Below are 25793 nucleotides of genomic sequence, written 5' to 3' on the forward strand. Positions count from 1 at the left end.
TCTTTCCTAAATCTTAATCTGTATACGAAGCAAAATGAACCTTGGCATAAAGTTGCGGCCTCCGCATAGTAACACTTTGTATACAAATTCAGACTCAACCACACACAGATATACAAGTGTTGAATATCAAATTCATTAGTGCAGTCTCAAAATAATTTGTCACATCTGATTACGACTATGGAGCACTTTTGGGGCGAAAAAGATGCTCGGTGCAAACCAGGTCAGACAGAACCTGACGCGCATAGAAGGGCTGTTTAGCACGACTTCAGCAATAGTGTATGAGGACACAGCTGTAGCAAAAATATAACAATATTAAAACTTTGGTTATAAATGAATAATAAAGAATGCTCAGTGATTAGCCACCGCAATGTTCTGCACATTCCGAGAATTAAGGTAGCTCAACATTGCTTGTTTTCCAATGGTATGCAAAGGAAAAATGGCAATTTTGAGTTTGCCAGAAAGACGAGACATGTCAAGTGGAAGCCTTTTCATTGTCTAATGAGACCGTTTTGTCTCAAAGACAGATTATATGTTTACTGGAATCCATACTGTGCTTAATCCCAAAAAAAAACTATCCAGACTGTGGTGAGCATAACAATATAAGGATGTTTCACAAATTTAAGGACTAGGAAAACAGGATTTTGGTACTTACCGATAAATCCCTTTCTCCGATTCCACAGGGGACACTGGAGTTCAAGACAGTGGGGTATAGATGGTGGTAGAGCAGAGCCTGGCACTTTAAATAATCTAGAAGTGTGACTGGCTCCTCCCCCTCTATGCCCCATCAGCCCCAGTTTAAGAACTGAGCCCGAGAGGAGACGGAGGACAACAGAAAAATTAGGAAAAGGAGAAGACCACAGAACGGAACAAGACCGACTGAAGGAGAACAAAGGAACCCATTGCAGGGAACCCATGCAGTCACACAACCATAGAAGGAACCAAACAAAATAGCAGGTACGCAGCGCTGGGCGGGCGTCCAGTGTCCCCTGTGGAATCGGAGAAAGGGATTTATCGGTAAGTACCAAAATCCTGTTTTCTCCTTCATCCACTAGGGGACACTGGAGTTCAAGACAGTGGGGACGTCCCAAAGCCAACCTCCTGGGTGGGAAGTGCGGAGAACTTGCTGACCCCTCGGCCAAACCAAAACAGGGACCGCCAAGAACCATAGGCCCAGCGGAAGCTGAGGATTAAGTGTCGTAGAGCACAGGAGACAAACACCACTCCCCGCTAAACAGTCATAGAAACATCCATAACGTACAGGTTAAGTCAAAAGGAACAGAACGGCTGGCGAGAGAACAAAGATATTTGAGAAACGTCAGAACCAGTAATCTCAACTGAAAATAGACCAAACCGGACTGTTGGTAGCCGAGAGCCCCAACAAGAATCCATAGAAGGGCCATAAACGAGAACAAACTCGAGAAACTGTACTAGAGGCTAAACAGGAAGCTGCAACAGGTGCAGACAGCTGGACATAATCATATATACAGAAGAATAACAATATCAATATACAGAGCTAAACTTGTCCACAGACTCCTAACAGAGTATGCAGGGAGTCAAAAGACTAGACCGAACAGTCGCCCTGAACCATCCTTGAGGACCAACTACAACAAGTTGTTAACCAGCGGAAGGGTTAGGCCATAGAAGTCTCCAAAGAGTGGAGATCTCACTGGGCATGAGCCCTAGGCGAAATAGAGAGGATTGAGACTACAAGACCCTTTAGAGGGTCAGACAGCAGTACATCCCATTCTGAAAAACAGGGATAAAACAGCAACTGAAACGCTGCCGCTAAAAAGAAAACAACTTCCAACATGATGGAAGTGCCTAGTCAGTACCAACTGCTGGCCCGAACCCTACCAGTAAAAGAGCACGAATGCAACAGTAAACCAGGGAGAGCTACCAATATAGGGAAGCATCCAGTCAGCAAGGCTAGTGCACTAGGACAACCATGAAGGAACATGAACAGAAAACCCAACCAGGCCCCCTGCGTGGAACATAGTGACTGTTACACGTCTATGTAAAGCCCATAGGTGCGCTTCGGTCCATAACCCCAACAGATACTAGTAGATAGTGTCACTAATCCAATGTTGTAACTATGCACCCACACATTAGGAAAACTCTAAAGTGTAGAGCCAACTGATTAAAAGAGTGGATGGCTGCTAGGACAGCAGCTAGCGTGCGTAAGGGAGAATAACACTATGTATGTCAGGTTGCAAGAAATATGAGCATCTTCCTAGGCATCAGTGATGTACGCTCTTACCTGTGAGCGACCAGAATCCCTCTGGACGCTATGTAGAATGTCACTGACCTTTACCATCACACAGCAACCCGCCACGTTAGGAATAGAGAGCAGCTTCAGTGGGCCAAGACCAATGCTCTACAGCACGGACATCCATCTGGAGATGTGCAGTATAAAATACTGTGGAAACTAGCAAAATGTTAGTGGAGACAAGAAGGTCGTAGAACAGGCCTCTATACTTGAGCCTGTTCCATTAGGGATGTGTATCTGTATAGCCGTGTTAGATTATACATATACCCCTAAAACTGTCTGCTAGTGTAAGTACCCTTACATAAATATTTATAATGGTGAAGTGCGTATTATGCCCAAAAAATCTAATACCACCCAGGCATGACACTGCCTATATCGGCAGGTGGCTCTAGGCCTTCATGATATGAAGTGTACACAAGGGCCCCTTAGAGACTAAATTTTTTTGAGATATGCGACAATAATATGGAGTACCAGAATTGATATTGATAAGGGTACCTGTACTTAAGGGTACCTGTACTTAGACATAGAACGCATTTGTCATCCCAAGTATTCATACAAGGAATGGGTGTCTAATAAGCTTGCTACCAAGTGCACCATTGTAAATAATAGGTCCTCCGAACGGGGCGCCGTAGATATAGACTGACGGGAACCGAACTACAACCCCAGGAGGGTGTAAGTACGTATCTTTATATACATGTGTGGACATACAAGAAGGCCCCAGGACATGTATAGGGTCCATACTGGAAGCAATGCCTAAGACTATCACTATGAAAGCCGCATCACATGACTAGTTTATAGAGCCACCATATAATATGTATGAATATAGCCTACAGCTTCTGGTAAGCCCAGGCGGCTTTCGCATGCATGGAATTATAGGTAAACCGAATGATTGTGGAAGTATAGACATACCTACATACATACATACATAAATATATATATATGAATATATACACACACAACTCAATCCCCAGGGAGAGATAGTGTAAAGCGGAGTTATTGTACCATCTACCGCATCAGGAGAGCCCAGCCTCCAATCGCAGCCTCCGTCTATCAATATGCTAGGTATCAGACATAAAACTGATAAGAACAGATCCTACCTCTGCTCTTATGGTAAGGCTAAGAAGCGATATCCACATATGGATACGCGTACCTCATACAAATATATATATATATATATATATATATACATACACACACACACACACACACACATACACACACGTGGCTTACCTCCACTCAGGGAGACTGCTCATGTGCCGCGTGTGGCCGTCATTCTGCTACTGCGTAGGGGCAGGATATTTTAGCAGCGTGTTGTCCCCGACTGGTTTTTCGATCCTGGGACCCTTCTGTTACTGGTGTACTCGCCTTATCAGGTGAGCCATTTTATCTCCAGATGAACCCGTTTTTGAAGTGGGAATCAAAAAGACGACCTCAATGCTGTGAGGCAGTAATGCCACCGTACTAGCCGTGCATCACTAACTTCTTCTTGTATGTGCAACCGAATGGAGCACAGAAGATATAAATCTATATAGAAGCACATATGCATACCGTCTAAGGTAAGCAGAGAAAACTGGTGAAAAAAAGGTTTTAAGATCAGCCTATAATGTAGTATATGGGTTTCCACATATATGCATGGGAAGAGTACGGCCCCTCTGAAAGGCGAGCCAATGTGAGGCATAAGCCTGGGGAAGGGACGCAAAAAAAAAAAAAAAAAAGAGCTAACCCTGAGTGAAGGGTATGCTATAACCATAAGTTCTGGTCGCAGTACCAGAACAGTGGCTAATACTAAACATTTAGGCAAGGTGGCTAGAATACCATGAGGTAGCTCAGACTTAGATGAAGCTAGGCATGTGATGGATGCGGTGAGGCAGTTACAATGGGAAGTCTGACAGGGGGTAATACCAGGCGCTGCAATTGGCGGGACTGTGTCTCGCCAGCACAGCGCTACTAGCCGGGATGTGCACCAGCTGAATAACTGGCCCCTCTCAGAACCTCATAACGCGGTGTTATAGTTCAAAAATAAAAGGGGATTGGGCTAGTTCCCATTCTGCTAGCAAACCAGCCATCACTATACTCCTGTCATCCAGTGACAGGCATCCCTACCGTTTGCGCTTAAGCACTCCCAGCGTGGAAGGGGGAGGGCATAGGAGACCCACGCTAAAGCACTCCCTGCTGCAGGTAGTGCACTAAGCTATTCTACTTGCGTGACAGTAATATTTCTAAAGAAGAACATGAGCAATATTGAAGAGCCATGAAATGAATGGAGCCCAAGGACAAAATTCACCCCAGCCTGTGTATGTTCTATAACTACTGTCCTTAGAAGGGAAGCAGGGGGCGCTGAAATACCGCTCTGAGTGTGCGAAGTGTTACACTCCAGTCAGCACAGCGCTGCTAGCCCCGTTAATAGAACTGCACAAAGCGGAGTAGTTGTAAATCCGGTTTGTGCCAAGAAAACAGGGGAGCATTCAAGGCTCCTGATGCGAAACCCCTCATTAACTGAACATCTCTCCTGCTAGACCGGAGAGGGTTCATGGGAGCACTGATGTTCTAGACCTACAGCTCCCGGTATTCCCAGGCGGTCTCCCATCCAAGTACTAACCAGGCCTGACCCTGCTTAGCTTCCGAGATCATGACAAGATCGGGCGTGTTCAGAGTGTTGTGGCCGTAGGCTACTATTGGTATAACGTTAAGGCTATTAGCCCTATGCTATAGACTAGCCATCTCCTCCTGAGTTTAGATGATAGCTGCTAATAGCTAAGGCAGTGCTGCAAGCACAGGGAGTACACACAAACTCCACACAGCAAGGGCCCCGGTGGGATCTGAGCCCACAACGTCAGCGCTGAAAGGCAGTCATGCCAACCATTATCTTTGTTATAGCGCAATGATAGCAGAACCGCGCTGCTCTAAGTCCAGCAGGTCTGCTGTAGCTTTGACTGTGCCTCAGCTGTACTAGCTCGCCTTCTGAAAAGGCAGACGCAGCGCTAACTATAAGTTCTATCTCCTGTTATGGAGTGCTTAAGAGGATTCTTTGCACTTGCTGCCTGGGGCACATAGTCTGTACTGTGGAATACGGGGCAAGAGGGTGCACTGTGCAATGGAGACTCTCCCGCTTAAACCCAGGGAGATTATCGGGCCAAGGTGGAAACCGAACCCACAGCCTCTGTGCTGGGAGGCAGAAATGCTGACCACTACACCATGTGTGCTGCCCCTAACCAGAGACCTCGATAAGCCGTGGTTCTGTAATCAGCGGTGCAGGATCTCCTCCTGTAACAAGAGGAGGGACATTGCAGGTACAGGCAAGCGCGCTGTAGCGGCGTCTAACGGGCGCGCGGGAGATCAATCCAGCGCCAGTGTTCTTTGTAAGCACTGGTGCGTGAATACAGACAGCCGCTGAGCGGCTCTGTTAGATAGCAGACAGCTGCGCTGAAGCGGTGTCCAAGTGCCGCCGTCAATGCCGGAGCTTCTACATTACAAGCTCCGGCGCGGCTACAATTATTAGCTTATACAGGGAAGCCTGCTCCCGCTAATGGCGGGTGTTTAGCGCGCCTACACCTCCTGTTCCCCATCTGGGGAGGAGGACCCGGACTGCGGGCCTGTCAGCGCTGCACTGACCTTGCTGCCGTGCAGAGCCCTCCTTAACGCTGAGCCACAGAAGCTCAGTTACAAATGGCACCGCTGAACCATTCTAACAGTGACCGCTAGCGGCATGTCACTGAGCCCAGCTAACGTCCACTGTTCCTGCTAATCAGGAGCAGTGGTCATACTTACGGACTGCTGCGGCCGGGATGCTGGGCTGAGGGGGCGGCGTGGAACCCGGACACATGCCGGTGTCAACAGTGGCGGGTCCTCGCAGGGTCGGATGACTCCAGTATGTGTGCCCCCTCCTTAGGGTCACCGGACACAGGCTGCAGTAGCCGTGTGGTGCCCTTCCCGGCGGCTCCCACGTAGCAGGCAGACTGCCACAGTAAGCAGCCTGCCTGTCCTCAGTGCTTGCTAAAAATATAGTTATATGAGAAAGGCTGGAGACAGCCTGATGTGCGACCGGCTCTCTCGGGCACATTCTAAAAACTGGGGCTGATGGGGCATAGAGGGGGAGGAGCCAGTCACACTTCTAGATTATTTAAAGTGCCAGGCTCTGCTCTACCACCGTCTATACCCCACTGTCTTGAACTCCAGTGTCCCCTAGTGGATGAAGGAGAAGCAGATAAAAAAAATGAGAGAAAAATGGATGGAGCACCCACATAAACTTCGTTATAAATGCAGTGAGAAGAGCTTTTACCATGTATTAAAACAAGTGAGCCTCCTACATATTTAATAAAGTATGGTATTTAAAATAACTTTGCTTTTTATTTTACATTTATTTTATGTTGATCAGTGGTAATCCAAATTCATGATATGATGTAGAAAAATTACAATTGAAAATTGCCAAAGATGCAGAATGCCCTGACATACTGTACATTCTCTACATGCATATAAACCTTTAGCCATTGATAGGTTTAATTTTGGCACCAGTGGATAATAATACCTTTGTTCCAGAGGCCTTTATTTTTTCTACATAATCCCAAACAGTCTGTGGAGAAATTCTTCCACCTACTTGGATGCTGTCAGGAAGGTCCTACAAGGATGAAAACATTCTTAGGTCAATAACTACAAGATCACTTGGTAAAATACAAAAGTTCTCAAAATATGTAGATTTCTTTTTTTTTTTTATACTTGCAATTAACAATTACTTATCCCAAAAATACAGTGGGCTTCATTTGTAATGCACACTTTAAACACGCCTTTATTTTTCAAAAGTGTGCCTAAATTGTCCATGCCTCTTCTATGAACATAGGAGAAACCTCAGCATACTAGAAGAGTGAATTTGTGTGTGGAGAATAAAAATATTTATTAGGTATACTTACTGTGTCACAACATCTCCTTTACTTATAGTATAACCTTCAAATAATTTTTTTGCTCCTTAACCACTGCTTAGTTCAGCATCATTTATGTCTTAAAAAAGTCATAAGCACAATGGAACATCAGGGCTCTATATTACCTGCCACTTTGTGTGTGCAAAGATTTGTTTTACATTTCTTGGAGTAGACCTAGATAAGCACATATTACTTGAGGGCCTATACATTTACTGTAAACTGTGAAAGGAGAAACACATTTGCAGTCACACTAACCTCTTGCACTGAACTCAAAAAGCCCAAAAGGTAAAAATACAAAAACACTTTCCCAACACAGTGCACTGTGTAATAATAATATATTATATTATGATAATAATAATAATAATACTCCACAACCAGCCCCAATACCATGCAGCCGGGGCTAGTAGTTCTTACCCAAGTGGTGAGTGCAACACTGGTGCCTCGTTATCTATCAGTCCCCACAGAAAAGTCAATCACATACGGTTTCCATAATAGTTACTCCTTATTGTCTGGCAATGAGGAGGCATCTCGACGGTTCCGGCCTTCTATTATTTTGCTTTGGTTACTTGCAATGTGCAGGTGCGCCATTTTTTAAAGAAACTTGTGTTTTTGTTATTCATTTTTATTTCACATGTGGGCTATGAAAGATATTTGTGGCCAGGATACAGGCACCACGTGGCTAAGATGGCCACCACTGCACTCTGAGTGTTAACCCTTCAGTGCTGAACTTGACGTTCAGACGCTCATCTGCCATTCTGGAGCTCAGAGCAGGTATCTAGCAGAGTGTTGGTCTGAATTTGGTCTATAGATGTGTCCTCATACATCTAGCCTCAATACGTCACGCAGCACGACTTGCCTGGCGTGAGGAAGCAGTCAGGTACTTTGCAAATTTGCTAGAGTTGGACGTCTTTATTTGCAAAAAATGCCTCTAAGCCACAATACGATGCGACTAGGGTGCACCAGTAGACTGCTGATTAATTTGATATGCGACATGTCAGATCTGTGTGCACCTGTATATGAAGCACAACTGAACTTGTGAATGAAAAAAGCTGAGGCTGCTACATTGTAGCACTTCGTATACAGATTCAGAGAGTCAGTCGCACACAGATAGACATTAAAAGTTTTGGATAGCAAATTAATCGGCATAGTCTGCTGGTGTGTCCTAGTCACATCGCAACTTAGACAAATTTTGGCCAAAAAAAAGACGCTCGGTACTAACAGTCTCATCTGAATGTTTCTCTGAAGCCAATTTTGTCCAGAAAGAAGAGCCAGATCCTAAAGTTAGTTTTGGGCAGAAGATTTTAAAGAATTTTCCTCCCAGACTACAAGACTTCTAGGAGGAGAGTAGGCAGTGCCATTCTCTACCAGGCAGTACCTGCACAAACTGGAGAACACTCCACTCTATTAGATACAATGTTTATTTACGGTGCAGGTCTCACTCAGCCTGAGGGACATTCAAGCTGCATATCTGAAGCTGGAAGTGTTAAATGGACAGGAAGTGGAATTATCTACTGTGTTAAGTGTCTAAACTGCATTTAAAATGCTCTATGTAAAGCAAGTAATATATTGACTCCTGCAGTATATTTGTACTCTGGTCTTAGTACATTTTACGGAGAGTACTCTCCTTTTTGGACATTTTATTGAAGCTAATAAACATCTTGCTTCATCTAGTGTAACAGCTAGGCTGTTTTAGCGGCGCGACGTGCCCCACCCCTATTAAAAAAAAGCAGAATGCACCCTGCCTCTTTTGGCGGCGCCCCGCTAAAACAGCCTGCCGGGTGCCATACCCAGCAATACTTATACACGCTAGTCTCTGGGTCTTGACAAAGGGCCTTGTATGGCCCGAAACATCGACATTTGTATTCCTTGTCGGTACGTGAACATATAAATACAGTTCTCTGTTTACATCAAGAAGACTGGTGAGTGCTCTCTCATTGTTTTGAATATATTACGGTTAATGATAGATGAACTCTATTGTGATGCCTGAGATCATGCACCCCAGCAACTTGGATTCCTGAAGTTTGCGAGTGCCACTTGTACTTTGGACATATATATATATATATATATATATATATATACACACACACACACACACACATATACATACATACACATCGTGTAAAATAAGTATTGAACGCATCAACATTTTTCTCAGTAAATATATTTGTACTGGGGCTATTGCAATGAAATTTTCACCAACTGTCAGCAGCAACACCACATGCAATCCACACATGCAAAGAAATCAAACCATAGATGTCCATAAATCAAGTTATGTGTAAAATAATTTGAAATTACACAGGGAAAAAGTTTTGAACACATGAAGAAAGGGAGGTGCAAAAAGTCATGGAAAACCAAGACACCAGCGGAAATCTATCAGTAATTAGAAAGCAATCCTGTCCCTTGTCAGTGCAAATTAATCTAAGATGGTTCAGTCCCAATTGATGGCCTATAAAAAGTTGTCTCATTACCAAGGTGTCACACAAGAAACATCTCATGATGGGCAAAAGCAAAGAGCTCTCTCAAGACCTTCGCAAAACATACTGATGGCATCGGTTACACAAGGATTTCTAAACTTCTGAATGTTCCAGTGAGCACTGTTGGGGCTATAATTCTGAAGTGGCAAGATCATCATTTCACCATAAACCGGCCACAACCAGGTGCTCCTTGCAAGATTTCTGACAGAGGAGTGAAAAATATTATCAGAAGAGTTGTCCAAGAGCCAATAACCACTTGTGGGGAGCTTCAGAAAGACCTGGAATTAGCAGGTACAATTCAAAGAAAACAACAAGTAATGCACTTAACCGCCATGTCCTGTATGTATGGTCACCATGCAAGACTCCATTGCTGAAGAAAAAGCATGTTGAAGCTCGTTTAAAGTTTGCTGCATAACATTTGGACAAGCCTGTGAAATACTGGGAGAATATAGTCTGGTCAGATGAGACCAAAATGTAACTCTTTGGATGCCATAATACTCACCATGTTTGGAGGAGAAATGGCACTGCACATCACCCCAAAAGCATCATACCAACAGAGAAGTTTGGAGGTGTGAACATCATGGTGTGGGGCTTACGATACTGGCATACTTCATATAATTGAAGGAAGGATAAATGGAAAAATGTACCGAGACATTCTTGATAAAAATCTGCTACCAGGATGCTGAAGATAAAATGAGGGTGGACATTTCAGCAAGACAATGATCCCAAATACACACAGCCAAGGACACACTCAATTTGTTTCAAAGAAAATAAAGCTGCTAGAATGGCCCAGCCAATCACCTGACTTCAATCCAATTGAAAATCTATGGAAAGAACTAAAGATCAGAGTTCATAGAAGAGGCACACGGAACCTTTAAGATTTGAAGACTGTTTGTGTGAAAGAAAGGGCCAAAATCACACCAGAGCAATGCATGCGACTAGTGTCTCCATACAGGAGGCATCTTGAAGATGTCATTACCAACAAAGGCTTTTATACGAAGTATTAAATAAATTTCAGTAAGCGTGTTCAAAACTTTTTCCCGGTGTCATTTCACATTATTACACAACTTAATTTATGGACATCTATGGTTTGATTTCTTTGAATGAGTGTATTGCAGGGGTTGCTGTGACATTTGGTGAAAATTTCATCACAACAGTCCCATTACAAATATATATTTACTAAGAAAAAAAAGAGGTGTTTATACATATTTTACCATGCTATGTATATAAATAAAATATATATATATATATATATATATATATATATATATATATATATATATATATATATATATATATATATATATATATAGTGTTCCTTCAAGCTCTGGATAGGAGGGAGGGCGCCGGAGCTAGAGAGGACATGCACGCGCGCGCACCGAAGGCGCGCGCGGCCGAGAAGGGGGCGTGGTCATCGGAAAAGGGGGCGTGTCTATAAGACGCGTCCCCTTTTCGTCACTCTTGGGGGCGTGCCCGGCACTTCCGGACACGCCGGGCAGCCCCCAAGCCCTGCAGACAGGGAGAATAGACGCTGGGCGCATGCACCCGGCGTCTATTCTCCGGCGGTGACCGGGTCACCGCATGTTTCTCCACCCGCGGGACACTGCGTCCCGCGGGTGAGAACGGCTCCCGCAGGCTGTGAGGGCTGGGCGCTTTTTTGCCCTCCTCCTGGAGTGCAGGGTGCTTTTTGCCCTCGCCGCGCCCCGCTAAAACAGCCCACGGGAACGCTATATATATATATATATATATATCCAAATATTCCGAAATACGGAATATTTTTAGCATGACTGAGATAATAAAACCTTTGATTTTTGATGGTTCAATGTACACAAACTTTGTCTAAGGCACAAATTGTTAAAAATATGGTATAAAATTACCTTCAGGCTGTGTGTATAGGTTGTAAATGAAACAAATTTATTTCATGTATGTATACAAACTTTGCTTGAGCCACAAAATTATTGAAAATATTGTATAAAATTAGCTGCAGGCTGTGTGTATAAGCTGTATATAACACATAAATGCATTCTGTGTGTATATTGGGGTCCCATTCCCAAGATATTTCATTATGATATGCAATTATTCCAAAATACGGAATATTCCGTTATCCAAAATACCACTGGTCACAAGCATTTTGGATATGGGAGACTCAACCTGTATATAAAATATTATATACAGACACAAACCTATAAAAAAAAAAGGGAAATACAGATATACAAGTGTTGCAGTTTTATCTCGTCGCATTGCGACCAAGACGCATTTTCGCGTGAAAAAGACACTAGGCACAAGCAGAGTTGCAAGGGGACCTGGTGTGTTACGAAGGGCTGTTTGCTACGACTGCAGCAATAGTGAATAGTGTACATTTAAATAATTTTTTACATCTCTAACATTGAACAACATGTTTTGTGTAACGGCCTGTCATCTGTACTTTGATCCATGGCAAATTTCATTGCATCAATTGCAGAGATATCTGAAACCTAATGATTTTTTTTTTTTTTTAATTACCATCTCAACCTATACTATGTGACAAGCATTTACCTATACAGTTGCAAAAATGGCAGAAAAAATAAACACATCTGAACCACAATCTACATGTGTGTCATCATACACTATTGCTGCAGTTGCACCAAACAGCCCTACAAAGCGCACCATGGCCTGTGCAACTAGGCTTACGAATGGGCCTGGTTCATCCGCAATGCGATATGGCACTAATTAATTTGATATGCAACACTTGTATATCAGTGTGCAGTCTGAATCTGTATATGAAATGATACGATGATTTTTTTCAACGTCAAGTTTCTTTGTATACAGATTCAGACTCAATAATAGATATAAAAGTGTTGCAAATCAAATTAATCAGTGCAGTCCCGTGAAGCAGTTTGTCGCATTACAAACTACTTACGGGACCTACTTCAGCAAGCAGTGGACTCTCATATCATTTCAACTAATCCGCAGGAAGCACTCATACCTGAACACCCCATATAGCCGTTACCACATGCCAAAAAAATCATAAGAGTCTGGTGAATTTCCCTGGTCTGCCAATCATATTGACCAGGAGTGGTTATTATTTCAAACCATCTCAGTGTATTTGAATACACCTTTTCCAGCTATGCATACAGAATCACCCACATGTTTTACTTTAAACATATTTACTTAAGAAATTGCAATAGTTGTCCCCATTACCTGACCAATGTTGGATGTGCAGCATTGGCATGTGCAATTTGTATACGATTATTCCACATTCTCAAGGTTTAACCTCAGTCACAAGATTTCAACAGAACATCCATTTTTATAAAGGTATGGATTAGGAATTTATTACTGAACTTTTACAGAACATTCTGAGAAATGTCTTTACTATAGCAATTACTATATACAGGTGATGGTATGTGCAATGGGGTCCAGCGTGGCCCTATACTAAGTAAATATTTTTATTTTGAATATGGAACAAGATGTATTTTTTTTTCAGATACCCAGTTGTCATTGTTTTTACACATTTCATTGATGACCTAACATAAGTTTCCAGAGAGTTTGTAAAGAATCATTTGTTAATCTCATGGATTAACATAATAGCAGAGTAGGTCCTGTAAAGTTAACTTACTTTAGAAGTGATTCATAAGTACATTTTCTTGATGTCACAAATTTTTAAACAGAGTACATCTATAATTACTTCTATGTACACCAAAGGGAAGCAGTCAGAATGCAGGACGTCTATATACAGATGCCGGATCCCGACACCATCCCGAAGAGATCAAGATACCGACGTCGGTATTACAATGGCAAGTATGCGGGTTAGGCCAGGATGGGGGGGTGGTTAGGTTTAGGTACCTCCCGGGGTGGGTTAGGCTGGGAGAAGGGGGTGTTAGGGTAAGGCATGGGTGGAGGTTAGGTTTAGGCACCACCAGGGGGTAGGTTAGGGGAGGATTACTGGCCGCTGGCATCCTGACCGCCGGTCAATTGTATTTATTCCCAAAGAAACTGACTGTAACACCTTATTATCAAAGCAAATGTAAAACAAATTAAAATGGATGGGATGTCCTTGTTGAATAAGTTTACTTTCGTAAACAAAGACCCAATCTTACAATCAGACTAGCAGCCTTATTAATAATCTAAAAAATGATTGCCTTAAATACAATCTGACTCCAATTTGAGCTTGACTAATACTCGATTTATGTCGTGTTATGAGAAAGGCAAAAACCTTTTAGACATCTTACTGAAAACAGATGTCAAGAACATGAGAAAAACTTAATAAAAAAAAAAAATTGGATCAAGAAGATTGGTTGTTTTTATGTGGTTATTTACTACCTGTCGCTATTTTATAAGTGGCAACACATTTTGACATCCATGCTCCAGTAAGGTCTGCCATATCAGGCACCAGCTTACATGCAATAGCAAATTTGTAGTCAATTAGATAATTTGTACTTGTGGATTGTCTTATACAGGCAAAACAGAAATCTATTCAAGAAAAAGGATGGCATGCCATCGATCTGACATATGGGCTTCTCTCAACACAGGTAGGTACTAGCGAACAGTATGTGGCCAGGAATTTCTGTGAGTCTCAAAACAGACTGGCCACACTAAAATATCTTATAATACACCATATCCCATCACTCTCCCGGGAAGGGGGAGCAGGTCTAGACAAACACTGCAGTGTGAAACACGATGGACACATCGGTTAGGAACATTGACCCCTAGGGGTCTTAATGACAACCTGGGATTGAATTGTTTATTATTCTTATTATATTAGTATAGATATGCAACTTTATTAAGATTTACTGTGCCCTCTTTGGGACATGAACTGTGTTACATCTGTTTTATATCTTTTTGATACTCTCTACTAATGTTTTGTTTTATCCCTTTTAGTACCGTATTTCGTTTTGGTGATGATCCCATTACTGAGTTCACTGACTGCGCACCTGTAGTGATAGTGTCATTTAATTGTTTTGCCGGCAAGGTATGCAGTCCCGGGTCTGATAAACGGCATTTACATGGTGATGATTTCTACTTAAGGTCGGTAATCTTCTGTATCCCTAGCGACAGTGTAATAAATTAAAAGCGCTGAAACATTGGAAATCTTCCTGCTGCGGACTGCTATAATTTTTAACTATGAGTGCTGCACCTAATTCATGTATGCATGCAACATTTGTGAAGACACCGTGTCACGTCATGCTGGTGCTGTGAGTGCTGGATCTATTGTAATATGTGTACATATATAGCTTGGTATTTCCATTGCACAACCTTTAAAAATTGATCTGTAATTAACTATACAGTATTTCATATAGTTTTAATTCTGTATCCTGGCAGGATATTACTCTATCAGTATTTGTAGATTGTCTTCTCACCATTTGATAGCTGACCTTTTGTTGTGTGAGGAGGCTGATAGGGGTGGGGTGGAATCAGTGTGGACACCTGGGTGTAGCCATACTTATTAGTTACTATTAGGCTACATAGCCAAGGCTGCTTTAGTAAGAGTGCTTAGATTTTAAGTGCTTAGTTTAAAGTGTACTTAGAATTTCTAAATTAAGCCCGGAGTTATTCAGGAGTTAAACAGGAGGAGAACAGAAGAAGAAAAATCAATCTGCAATTTCTGCCATGAAAGACTGTTTTCATCTACGGATATGCCCAGCTACATCCTTACCTGTAGCGCAGCGATTCGCACCATGCGTTTCGGAGTCACACGCCCCTTCTTCAGGATGTAAAAATCGTTACTTTTTCATTCTCGAGAAGGGGCGTGTCGTTCCAATACGACGGTGATGATGATTAATTAAATCACTGCTTTGTCTTAACTACATTGAATGGTCTCAGAGTGCCGCCTCGTGTGCCTGTATATGGTGGGGACGCCATTCCCTGTAAGGAAGGCCCCGGAGTATTGACAGATTATACAGTGAGTGCCAGATCACGGCGGGTGGATTATATATAGCATTTCAATCCCAGGATGCTCCGGTTCTTCCCCATATACCCCCGCCCACAGCCTGAGGGCACTTCAGTTTTGTTAACAAACACAAGGCAGGAGAGGAGAGAAGGAAGACTGGTACACTGAGGAATCACACTCTCACACAGAGAAGGAATCAAAGGTGTGGACAGAAGACCAGGTGGCCGCCTTACATAGCTGTTCAGCTGAAGCGCCACGCCGGGCTGCCCACGAGGGATTCACAGAGCGAGTAGAATGAGCAGAGACTGTAGTCGGCACAGGAAGGCCCGTTTTCGTGCAAGTCTGGAAGAAAGTCCTGCAAATCCATCTGGCCAGAGTCAGTTTGTTAGCTGGAATCCATATAGGACAAAGAGGGAGTCCGATTTTCAGATGGAAGCAGTACGGTCTACGTAGATCTTTAGAGCATGGACCACATCCAAAGAGGCCTCACCTGCCGAGAGGTCTGGTGAATTAAGGGCCGGAAACACAATTTCCTCATTCAGGTGGAAGCGAGAAACCACCTTGGGAAGGAAGCCTGGACACGTTCGAAGAACCGCCTTGTCCTGATGAAATATCGAAAAGGGGGAGAGACATGAAAGCTATAGACAGAAACAGTCTTTGCAGTGAGCCATTTGACAACCACTGATTCCAGGGGTTCGAATGGAGGTTCCTGAAGTGCTTAGAGCACCACTGACAAATCTCTGGGAGCCACAGAAGGGACCAAGCGTGGTTGTATTCATAGAACACCCTGCATGAAGGTGTGAACATTCGGTATAGGAGCAAGTCTGCGTTGAAACCAGATAGACAAAGCAGAGACCTGCACTTTCAGAGATGCTAGACGGAGGCCTAGATCCAATTCAGCTTGAAGAAAGACAAGAATTCTAGAAACCGTAGACCTGAGGGTCATAGTTTCTTGGAGCACACCACTGGAAATATGTACGCCCTATTCTGTGGTAAATCCTGGCTGAGGCTGGTTTACATGCTTTTAGCATGGTCTGAACCACAAAGCTGGAAACACCCTTAGCAGGCAGGAGGCAGCCAAGCACTTAAAAACAGAGGGGCTAGGTCCGGATGTAAACATGGACACCGAGACAACAGGTCTACCTGTAGAGGAAGCTGAAGAGGAACGTCTATGGAGAGCCTTTGAAGAGCGGAGTAGCAGTGACATCTGAGCCAGGCCGGAGCTATTAACATGACTGTGCCTCCCTCTTGTCTGAACTTACGAAGCACTGGAGGAAGCAGGGATATTAGATGGAAGAGATATGCTAAATGGAACTTCCATTTCACCTACAATGCGTCTATGAGTGCAGAGTCAGAAACCTTTGTTCTGACTCCATAAATTGGAAGTTTGTTGTTGTGTCTGGAGGCCATGAGAACCACCTCCGGAAGACCCCATTGGTCCACTAGAAGCTGAAAGACTTCTGGATGTAGAGACCACTTTCCTGCATGCACGTCGTGACGGCTGAGGAAATCCGCCTCCCCTCCTGAGAATCCCCGAGATAAACACTGCGAAGACGGCTGGGAGATTGTGTTCGGCCCAGGTGAGAATGCGGGACACTTCTGTCATTACTGACTGACGAGTGCCCCCTTGGTGATTGAGGTAGGCCACAGCCGTGGTGTTGTTGGACTGTACTTGTACTGGCCCGTTTTTCAGAATACTCAGATCCAGAGCTCTGTAGATGGCTCAAAGTTCCAGGATGTTAATTGTCCCCAGTCGAGGCAGTTTTGCCAATTGGCCCTGGTAGATGTGCTGGCCAGTTACTGCACCCCACCCTCGAAGGCTTGCACCCGTGGTTAGGAGAGCCCAGTCCGGGATCCAAAAGTGACGACCCTGGTTCAAATGGGAAGTCTGTAGCCACCAGGCTAGGAACAGGTGCACCTCTGGGGAGGAGGCTCATTGTCTGGGATTTGAGCAGATGGGGGAGCCTGGAGAGGATCAGGTGTTGGAGGGGCCTGGAGTGAAACTGGCCGAACTCCACCATGTCGAAGGTGGACACCACTGATCCCAAGGCCTGCATTGAAAGGCAATGGTCATCTGCAGATGGCTATGAATTGTCTCTGTGGAGCTTGCCAACAGCAAGAGATCTAAGTATGGGAGCAGTCTGATCCGTTGACGATGAAGAGAGTGCCCCATAACTGCCATGATCTTGGTAAAGACCCGTTGGGCCGCTGAGTAGTCAAACGGCAGAGCCTGGAATTGTTTATGTTGCTGCAGTGTAGCAAACCGGAGATATTGTAGATGAGAAGGTGCTATAGGTACATGTAGGTAAGCATCCTGAATGTCTAGGGATACCATAAAATCTCCAGGCTCCATAGCTAGGATAATAGAACGGAAGGTTTCCATATGAAACCTGGGTACCCTGATAAACTTGTTCAGAGATTTGAGGATAAGCCGATGAGACCAATTGGGCTTCTGAACTAAGAAAAGGGTAGAATAATAGCCCTTAACCTTTTGTGCGGAGGGAACCCGAATTATTACTCCTGAATGGCTTTTTGGAACAGCAGGGCCTTGGTTGAGTCCGATGGAGGACCTGTGCAAATGAACTGTTGGGGGGGACGCCTCAGGAAGGAGAGGGCGTATCTGTGGGAGACCACTTCTCTTACCCAGGCATCTGACGTGGTTTGATGCCAAACTTGGGCTAATTGAAGAAGTCGGCCTCCCACCTTGGGAGCTCCTAGGCTGCAGGTTTGTCCTCAGACTTGGCAGGTGTACGTCTAGTAGCCCAGGCTTGTTTGATCAGATTGCTGGTCAGTGAGAGGAGACTCTGGTAAAAACAACCTTTAGTCGCTTATAAAGTGCAAGTTTTTTCTTAAGAGCGGGTTCATCTTCTAATTGTAGAATAGTTTTAACAGCTCTCACCAGAGCAGGTATATTTAATTTAGAGAATGGCTCCTCTTCTCCTGAGACGGAGTCAGAGTTTGAGAGATCTGCGTCTTATGCCTCCCCAGATGATATCTCAGAATCAGATATCTGTGTGGATTGGGAAGATATCATAGTACGTTTACTATGCTTAGTAGGTAAATGTTTATCTTTTTGCAGCATTTGCTGAAAAACCGTAGAGATATTCGCCAAACTCTGTACTGAGGTAGACAGTACGTCTATCCATGGGGGAGGCAAAGGATTTGCAGGGGGTACCTGCTGTGGCCATCCCATAGAGGGAGCTGCCATGGGGACTGCAAGTTTTGCCAGCATTTGTGAAAAGGCAGCCCAGGGTGGGTCCTGAGGGAGAGACACCGGGGCTGATGGACCTGTGGCTGTGTAACAATGAATACAGAGATCATCCTAAATGAGGCCCTCTGTGGCTAAGCTAAGAGTATGAGGAGCAGCATCAGACTGCTTGTTATTCTTTCCTCTGCCAGACATAGTCACAAGAATAATAGAATATACAGTATGATACAGTGCAATGAACACCTTGCAGTATGTGTAATATGGCATAATGTAGTGTCCAACCACGCTATATATGGCAGTGTGTACAGCCATGGCCAAAAGTTTTGAGAATGACAAGTACTGGTTTTCACAAAGTTTACTGCTTCAGTGCTTTTAGACCTTTTTGTCAGATGTTACTACGGTATACTGAAGTCAAATGGCTTTTATTGACAATTACATTAAGTTTATGCAAACTGTTAATATTTGCACTGTTGACCCTTCTTTTTCAAGACCTCTGCAATTCGCCCTGGCATGCTGTCAATCAAATTCTGGGCCAAATACTGACTGATGGCCGCCCATTCTTGCCTAATCAATGCTTGGAGTTTGTCAGAATTTGTGGGTTTTTGTTTGTCCACCCGCCTCTTGAGGATTGACCACAAGTTCTCAATGGGATTAAGGTCTGGGGAGTTTCCTGGCCAAGGACCCAAAAATTAGATGTTTTGTTCCCCGAGCCACTTAATTATCACTTTAGCCTTATGGCAAGGTGCTCCATCATGCTGGAAAAGGCATTGTTCATCACCAAACTGTTCTTGGATGTTTGGGAGAAGTTGCTCTTGGAGGATGTGTACCATTCTTTATTCATGGCTGTGTTCTTAGGCAAAATTGTGAGTGATCCCTGTCCCTTGGCTGAGAAGCAACCCCACACATGAATGGTCTCAGGATGCTTTACTGTTGACAGGACGAAGACTTTTGGAGGCTGGCCTGGTGTCAAGAAGGGCTGGGGTAAAGTTATTTTCTCTGATGAATCCCCTTTCAGATTGTTTGGGGCATCTGGAAAAATGCTTGTCCAGAGAAGGAAAGGTGAACGCTACCATCAGTCCTGTGTCATGCCAACAGTAAAGCATCCTGAGACCATTCATGTGTGGGGTTGCTTGCTACCATAGTAACATCTGACAAAAAGGTCTAAAAACACTGAAGCAGCAAACTTTGTGAAAACCAATACTTGTGTCATTCTCAAAGCTTTTGGCCACTATATACACTGCTCAAAAAAATAAAGGGAAGACTAAAATAACACATCCTAGATCTGAATGAATGAAATATGCTTATTAAATACTTTGTTCTTTACATAGTTGAATGTGCTGACACCAAAATCAAACAAAAATTATGATTGGAAATCAACTTTATTAACCCATGGAGGTCTGGTTTTGGAGCCACACTCAAAATTAAAGTGGAAAAACACACTAGAGGCTGCTCCAACTTTGATGTAATGTCCTTAAAACAAGTCAAACTGAGGCTCAGTAGTGTGTGTGGCCTCCACGTGCCTGTATGACCTCCCTACAACGCCTGGGCATGCTCCTGATGAGGTGGCGGATGGACTCCTGAGGGATCTCTTCCCAGACCTGGACTAAAGCATCTGCAAACTCCTGGACAGTCTGTGGTGCAACGTTGGTGTTGGTGGATGGAGCGAGACATGACGTCCCAGATGTGCTCAATTGGATTCAGGTCTGGGAAACGGGCAGGCCAGTCCATAGCATCAATGCCTTCATCTTGCAAGAACTGCTCACACACTCGAGCCACATGAGGTCTAGCATTGTCTTGCATTAGGAGGAACCCAGGGCCAACCGTACCAGCATACGGTCTCATAAGGGGTCTGAGGATCTCATCTCGGTACCTAATGGCAGTCAGGCTACCTCTAGCGAGCACATGGAGGGCTGTGCGGCCCCCCAAAGAAATGCCACCCCACACCATTACTGACCCACTGCCAAACCGGTCATGCTGGAGGATGTTGCAGGCAGCAGAACGTTCTCCTTGACGTCTCCAGACTCTATCACGTCTGTCACATGTGCTCATCTGTGAAGAGCACAGGGCGCCAGTGGCGAATTTGCCAATCTTGGTGTTCTCTGGCAAATGCCAAACGTCCAGCACGGTGTTGGGCCGAAAGCATAACCCCCACCTGTGGACGTCAGGCCCTCATACCACCCTCATGGAGTCTGTTTCTGACTGTTTGAGCAGACACATGCACATTTGTGGCCTGCTGAAGGTCATTTTGCAGGGTTCTGGCAGTGCTCCTCCTGTTCCTCCTTGCACAAAGGCGGAGGTAGCGGTCCTGCTGCTGGGTTGCTGCCCTCCTACGGCCTCCTCCACGTCTCCTGATGTACTGGCCTGTCTCTTGGTAGCGCCTTCATGCTCTGGACATTACGCTGACACATTTCCCATTGATGTGCCATTCTGGATTAGTTGCACTACCTGAGCCACTTGTGTGGGTTGTAGACTCCGTCTCATGCTACCACTAGAGTGAAAGCACCGCCAGCATTCAAAAGTGACCAAAACATCAGCCAAAAAGCATAGGAACTGAGAAGTGGTCTGTGGTCACCACCTGCAGAACCACTCCTTTATTGGGGATATCTTGCTAATTGCCTATAATGTCCACCTGTTGTCTATTCCATTTGCACAACAGCATGTGAAATTGATTATCAATCAATGTTGCTTCCTAAGTGGACAGTTTGATTTCACAGAAGTGTGAATGTGTTGTTTAAGTGTTCCCTGTATTTTTTTGAGCAGTGTAGTATGTGATAGTCCTTACACTTAATTTAGCAGAAGTGAGGTACAATGAACCCCCAATACCTTAGTATGTCAGGGTATAGTAGAAAAAATGGACAGGTATAAATGGACAGCATAGAAAATAGAGATTAGCGCTAGCACAAGTCACAAACAAACGCAGAAAAAAAACATGACATGGGCACTAAAATCAACTACACAGACCACAGTGGCTGGTAGGATATAGAACTGTATAACCTGGCCTGTGGGAGAGGTACACAGGGAGACTGGACCCAAAGTTTCCCGGAGACCTGCTTGCCTAAAATGGCTGCCCCGCATCTCTGAGGGGGTGGAGAGTGATGGAGGAGCAGCTCAGGGAACGCCAATACCACAGTGGAAAGGCCTGAGCTGGGGGAGGGGCTATGGGGAGAGCGCCTTATCCCCTGGCTGACATTAACCACCGGGTCCCCTGGCCTTTATAATATGCCTCTGCGCCAGTATCGTTATGGCCCGGTGGTCTAGAGGGCGAGCCAGTGTCCACATCAGCGCCTCCGATCTGTCTCCCGAGACCGGAGGCAAGACTGCACTAAGACGCGGGTCCCCGCGAACAGGGTTGACCCTTACCTGTCACCTGAATTCTGGGCTGCAGTCTGGGGAGCCCGCTAGCTAGTCCACCTTGAAGCCCCACCGGGAGTACCTAGCACAGACTTGGTGTCGCAGCGCCACGGAGGGGTGAAGGTGCGTTAGCACAGATGTCCGGAGGACAGTCTGGTGCTGCTCGTCCGTTTGGTAAAAAAATAAAAAGTAAATTAAATCATAAAATGAAAGTTTGGGCTGCTTAATTCAGCCCTCTGTTGTAATGGTGGTCCAGCAACTGCCGGACACCAACGAAACTGAAGTGCCCTCAGGCTGTGTTTGGCGGGGTATAAGGGAAAGACCGGAGCAACCTGGGATTGAAAAGCTTTGCGGTTGGTGTCCGGTCCTCCTGGTCCCACCTACACCCCAATGTCTTCCTGTGGAGCCCTATGGACCCTGGAGAAGAAAGGAAAGTTTTACACAGAAATTTCACATCCCACTATTAGTCAATGTTTTGGTCTTGCAGGACCTTTGTCAAGACAACAAGTACTTTCCATGGTACAGCAACACAGTATAACCAGATTCCAAAGTAAAAACAAATCAATCACTTACCTTGGGCTCCTTATGTATTAACACAAATAAATTGTTAAATGACCGCCAAAACTATGAATGCCCTGCACCTCACTTCTGGTCTAAGCGCATATAATAGAACAAATAAAATAGGCCACACAGGTACTATAGTAACATAAAACTACTGTCGCAGACAATTAATCTAAATAGATATGGCCCAAATCACAGCGAACAGAAAAAAAAAAAACCCATCAGCGGCGCATGCGCACATAATGCGTTCCAACCTGGAACGCATCGATGCATAATCAACAAGCATATGTATACCGGTCATGCACTCAACGCATTATGGCTGTAGGGGAAGGCGGGCCTAGATATTACAAATATACAGAAATTCAAAAATCTCAAAACTCTCATCACAACCAAACAGAAAAATGTACTAACAAAACAGTATTCTTTCTTCTATTTTTTATATTGGGTGTAAGTTACATCCAATAATTATTATCAATGAAAAACATGTTCTTTTGGGTTGGGGCAAATTAGTACCAATAAAATAGTCTATACAAAATCTTAATATAAATAGTGTTCATTAGAAAACTTTGTGCGTTTATCACAAAATCACATTTGGCATATATTTGGTATATAGTCTGATGACAATGACAGATATCACTAATAGTCTTCACTGCCAAATTCTAATTCAGATTTAGTGCAAGTAAATGCTACTGCATCACCTATTACACAAGCAATATGAGCCCAACCTTCACATGCAATACACTGGGCCCACTCCTGGCCAGGTTTCCACACATTGTAACTCTTAGCACACATTAATACAGAATCACTCATCTTCAGCACTCGACGATGTTTTGGCTACTTTCTTTTTTTTAGATTTGGATGTCATCTTCTAAGTCTTTATTTTTGCCTTCATTCCAGAGTAAATATTTCTTAACCTTCTTTAGTTTTGACTCTTATTTAATTTATTATATTTGCCTCTAGTTCTAGCTGGTCTTTAATGGGAGTGTCAGCGAGTAACAACTTGCTTCCGATATCGTGTAGCAATGTGCCCCAAGTGACATCATATAACCAAAATGGCCATAGTTCGATTTCAGTGCTTCAATTCACGATTATAACAATTATAATAAATAAACTAATGGTCATGAGTCTAACAAAATGAATAATAAACCTTTACCCTTACCAGTCTAGCCAAGATACGACTTCAAATCTAGGTGAAAAATATTACTTTGGAACAAGAAAAACGAGTTTGTTTAGGTACCTATTACATAAACACATCGTTTCGCTGAGCACTGACGGTAACATGTTCAAACTTGCTCCCAGTCGCACGAGCCGTGGTTTTAGATTAATTGTAAAAACTTGCCTCTGTAACAACTAGCCCCGCCTTCCCCTACTATATTCAGGTGTTAGGTATCTTAAGGAATTACAGGGAATCCCTGTCTGTGAATAAATACTATAAGAAACATATACACCAGAACAGCGAAAGCCAACCTGTGGCTCTTGAGACACATGCGACTCTTCCGTTCTGATGTGGCTCCCTTTCCTGACACTGACTGCCTCCTCTGATAGGTGTGTAGCTGTTTAGAGGAGGCTCGTCCTTTGTTGCAGCAGTCTGCTCCACTCCAGAGGCATGTATTGGTGATGTCATGCCGTAAACAGGAGACAGAGCTCAACTTGTGACTGAATCTGCAGTCACAAGGAGGACGCGGTCGCAGACGCCGGAGTCTATCTACATGACACAGACAGTTGCAAGGTAAGAGCTGTGGGGGTTTATTTGTTTTTTCATTTTATTTGTGACATGTGAGGGGGCTAAGTGGCCCTTGGAGTGGAAGGGAGTGTGGGCGAAGGTGGCTGGAGTGAGGCATGGAGGGGCTGCTGGAGTGAGGTATGGAGGGGCTGCTGGAGTGAGGCAATGGAGGGGCTGCTGGAGTGAGGCAATGGAGGGGCTGCTGGAGTGAGGCAATGGAGGGGCTGCTGGAGTGAGGCAATGGAGGGGCTGCTGGAGTGAGGCAATGGAGGGGCTGCTGGAGTGAGGCAATGGAGGGGCTGCTGGAGTGAGGCAATGGAGGGGCTGCTGGAGTGAGGCAATGGAGGGGCTGCTGGAGTGAGGCAATGGAGGGGCTGCTGGAGTGAGGCATGGAGGGGCTGCTGGAGTGAGGCATGGAGGGGCTGCTGGAGTGAGGCATGGAGGGGCTGCTGGAGTGAGGCATGGAGGGGCTGCTGGAGTGAGGCATGGAGGGGCTGCTGGAGTGAGGCATGGAGGGGCTGCTGGAGTGAGGCATGGAGGGGCTGCTGGAGTGAGGCATGGAGGGGCTGCTGGAGTGAGGCATGGAGGGGCTGCTGGAGTGAGGCATGGAGGGGCTGCTGGAGTGAGGCATGGAGGGGCTGCTGGAGTGAGGCATGGAGGGGCTGCTGGAGTGAGGCATGGAGGGGCTGCTGGAGTGACACATGGAGGGGCTGCTGGAGTGACACATGGAGGGGCTGCTGGAGTGACACATGGAGGGGCTGCTGGAGTGACACATGGAGGGGCTGCTGGAGTGTATTATGTGAATTGTTATTTTTTTTCAGTGTATTTTTTGTCGATGTGGCTTTTTCAGTGTACTTTATGTGGATCTGGATTTTTCAATGTTTTTTTTATATTGTTCTGGCTTTTTCTTTCCCTTTAATAGTCGCCTCCACGGTGACTGTGTGCATGCACTTTTGCATGCTCCCACAAACATACCAGGGGCGTGGCCTAGATAACCACACCCCTTTTTGCATGAGTGCATGATCTCGGCTCTTTGACATACCTACAGATATTTTTGGGCTCTTTTCCTCTGACTGTTGGCTACCCCTGCACCAGAAGAATATGAAAGATGCAGGGAATATAAAAAGAAAACTAAAAAACTGCTACTGATAATAAAATAAATTAAAATGAATAAGAAAAGATATATAGAAAAAAAAAAATCAATATAAAGTTTGTGAAGTAAAAATTCCACTACCATCAAGTATCTATATACAAAAGCAATACAAGATACAGAAGTAAACATTAAAAACAAAACAAACAAAAAAAAACCACTAAATGGGTTCAACTCATTGAGTCCATTGGGTTCCAAGGTGTCCAATTTATAAACCCATTTCGTTTCAAGTTTCCATAACATGATTCCATGGCCTCCACCTCTCACTGGTCAATAAGCCG

At 44.5% G+C, this 25793-nt stretch overlaps 1 protein-coding gene and 1 pseudogene across 1 annotated transcript in view; both read right to left on the reverse strand.

Annotated features, from left to right (window-relative positions):
- LOC148477521 (PHD finger protein 3-like) overlaps window positions 1-25793 on the reverse strand; it is a gene marked incomplete at its 5' end in the record, with an annotated part of 54355 nt that overhangs the window by 11286 nt on the left and 17276 nt on the right. Inside the window, 1 exon segment of the mRNA XM_088456637.1 lies at window positions 6792-6881. Coding sequence (XP_088312763.1) covers window positions 6792-6881 — 90 coding nt within the window.
- LOC148477522 (5S ribosomal RNA) lies at window positions 4817-4936 on the reverse strand (annotated as a pseudogene).

This window comes from Taudactylus pleione, unplaced genomic scaffold (genome assembly GCF_031769625.1).
Source record: "Taudactylus pleione unplaced genomic scaffold, aTauple2 ptg000710l, whole genome shotgun sequence".
Classification (NCBI taxonomy): Eukaryota; Metazoa; Chordata; class Amphibia; order Anura; family Myobatrachidae; genus Taudactylus; species Taudactylus pleione.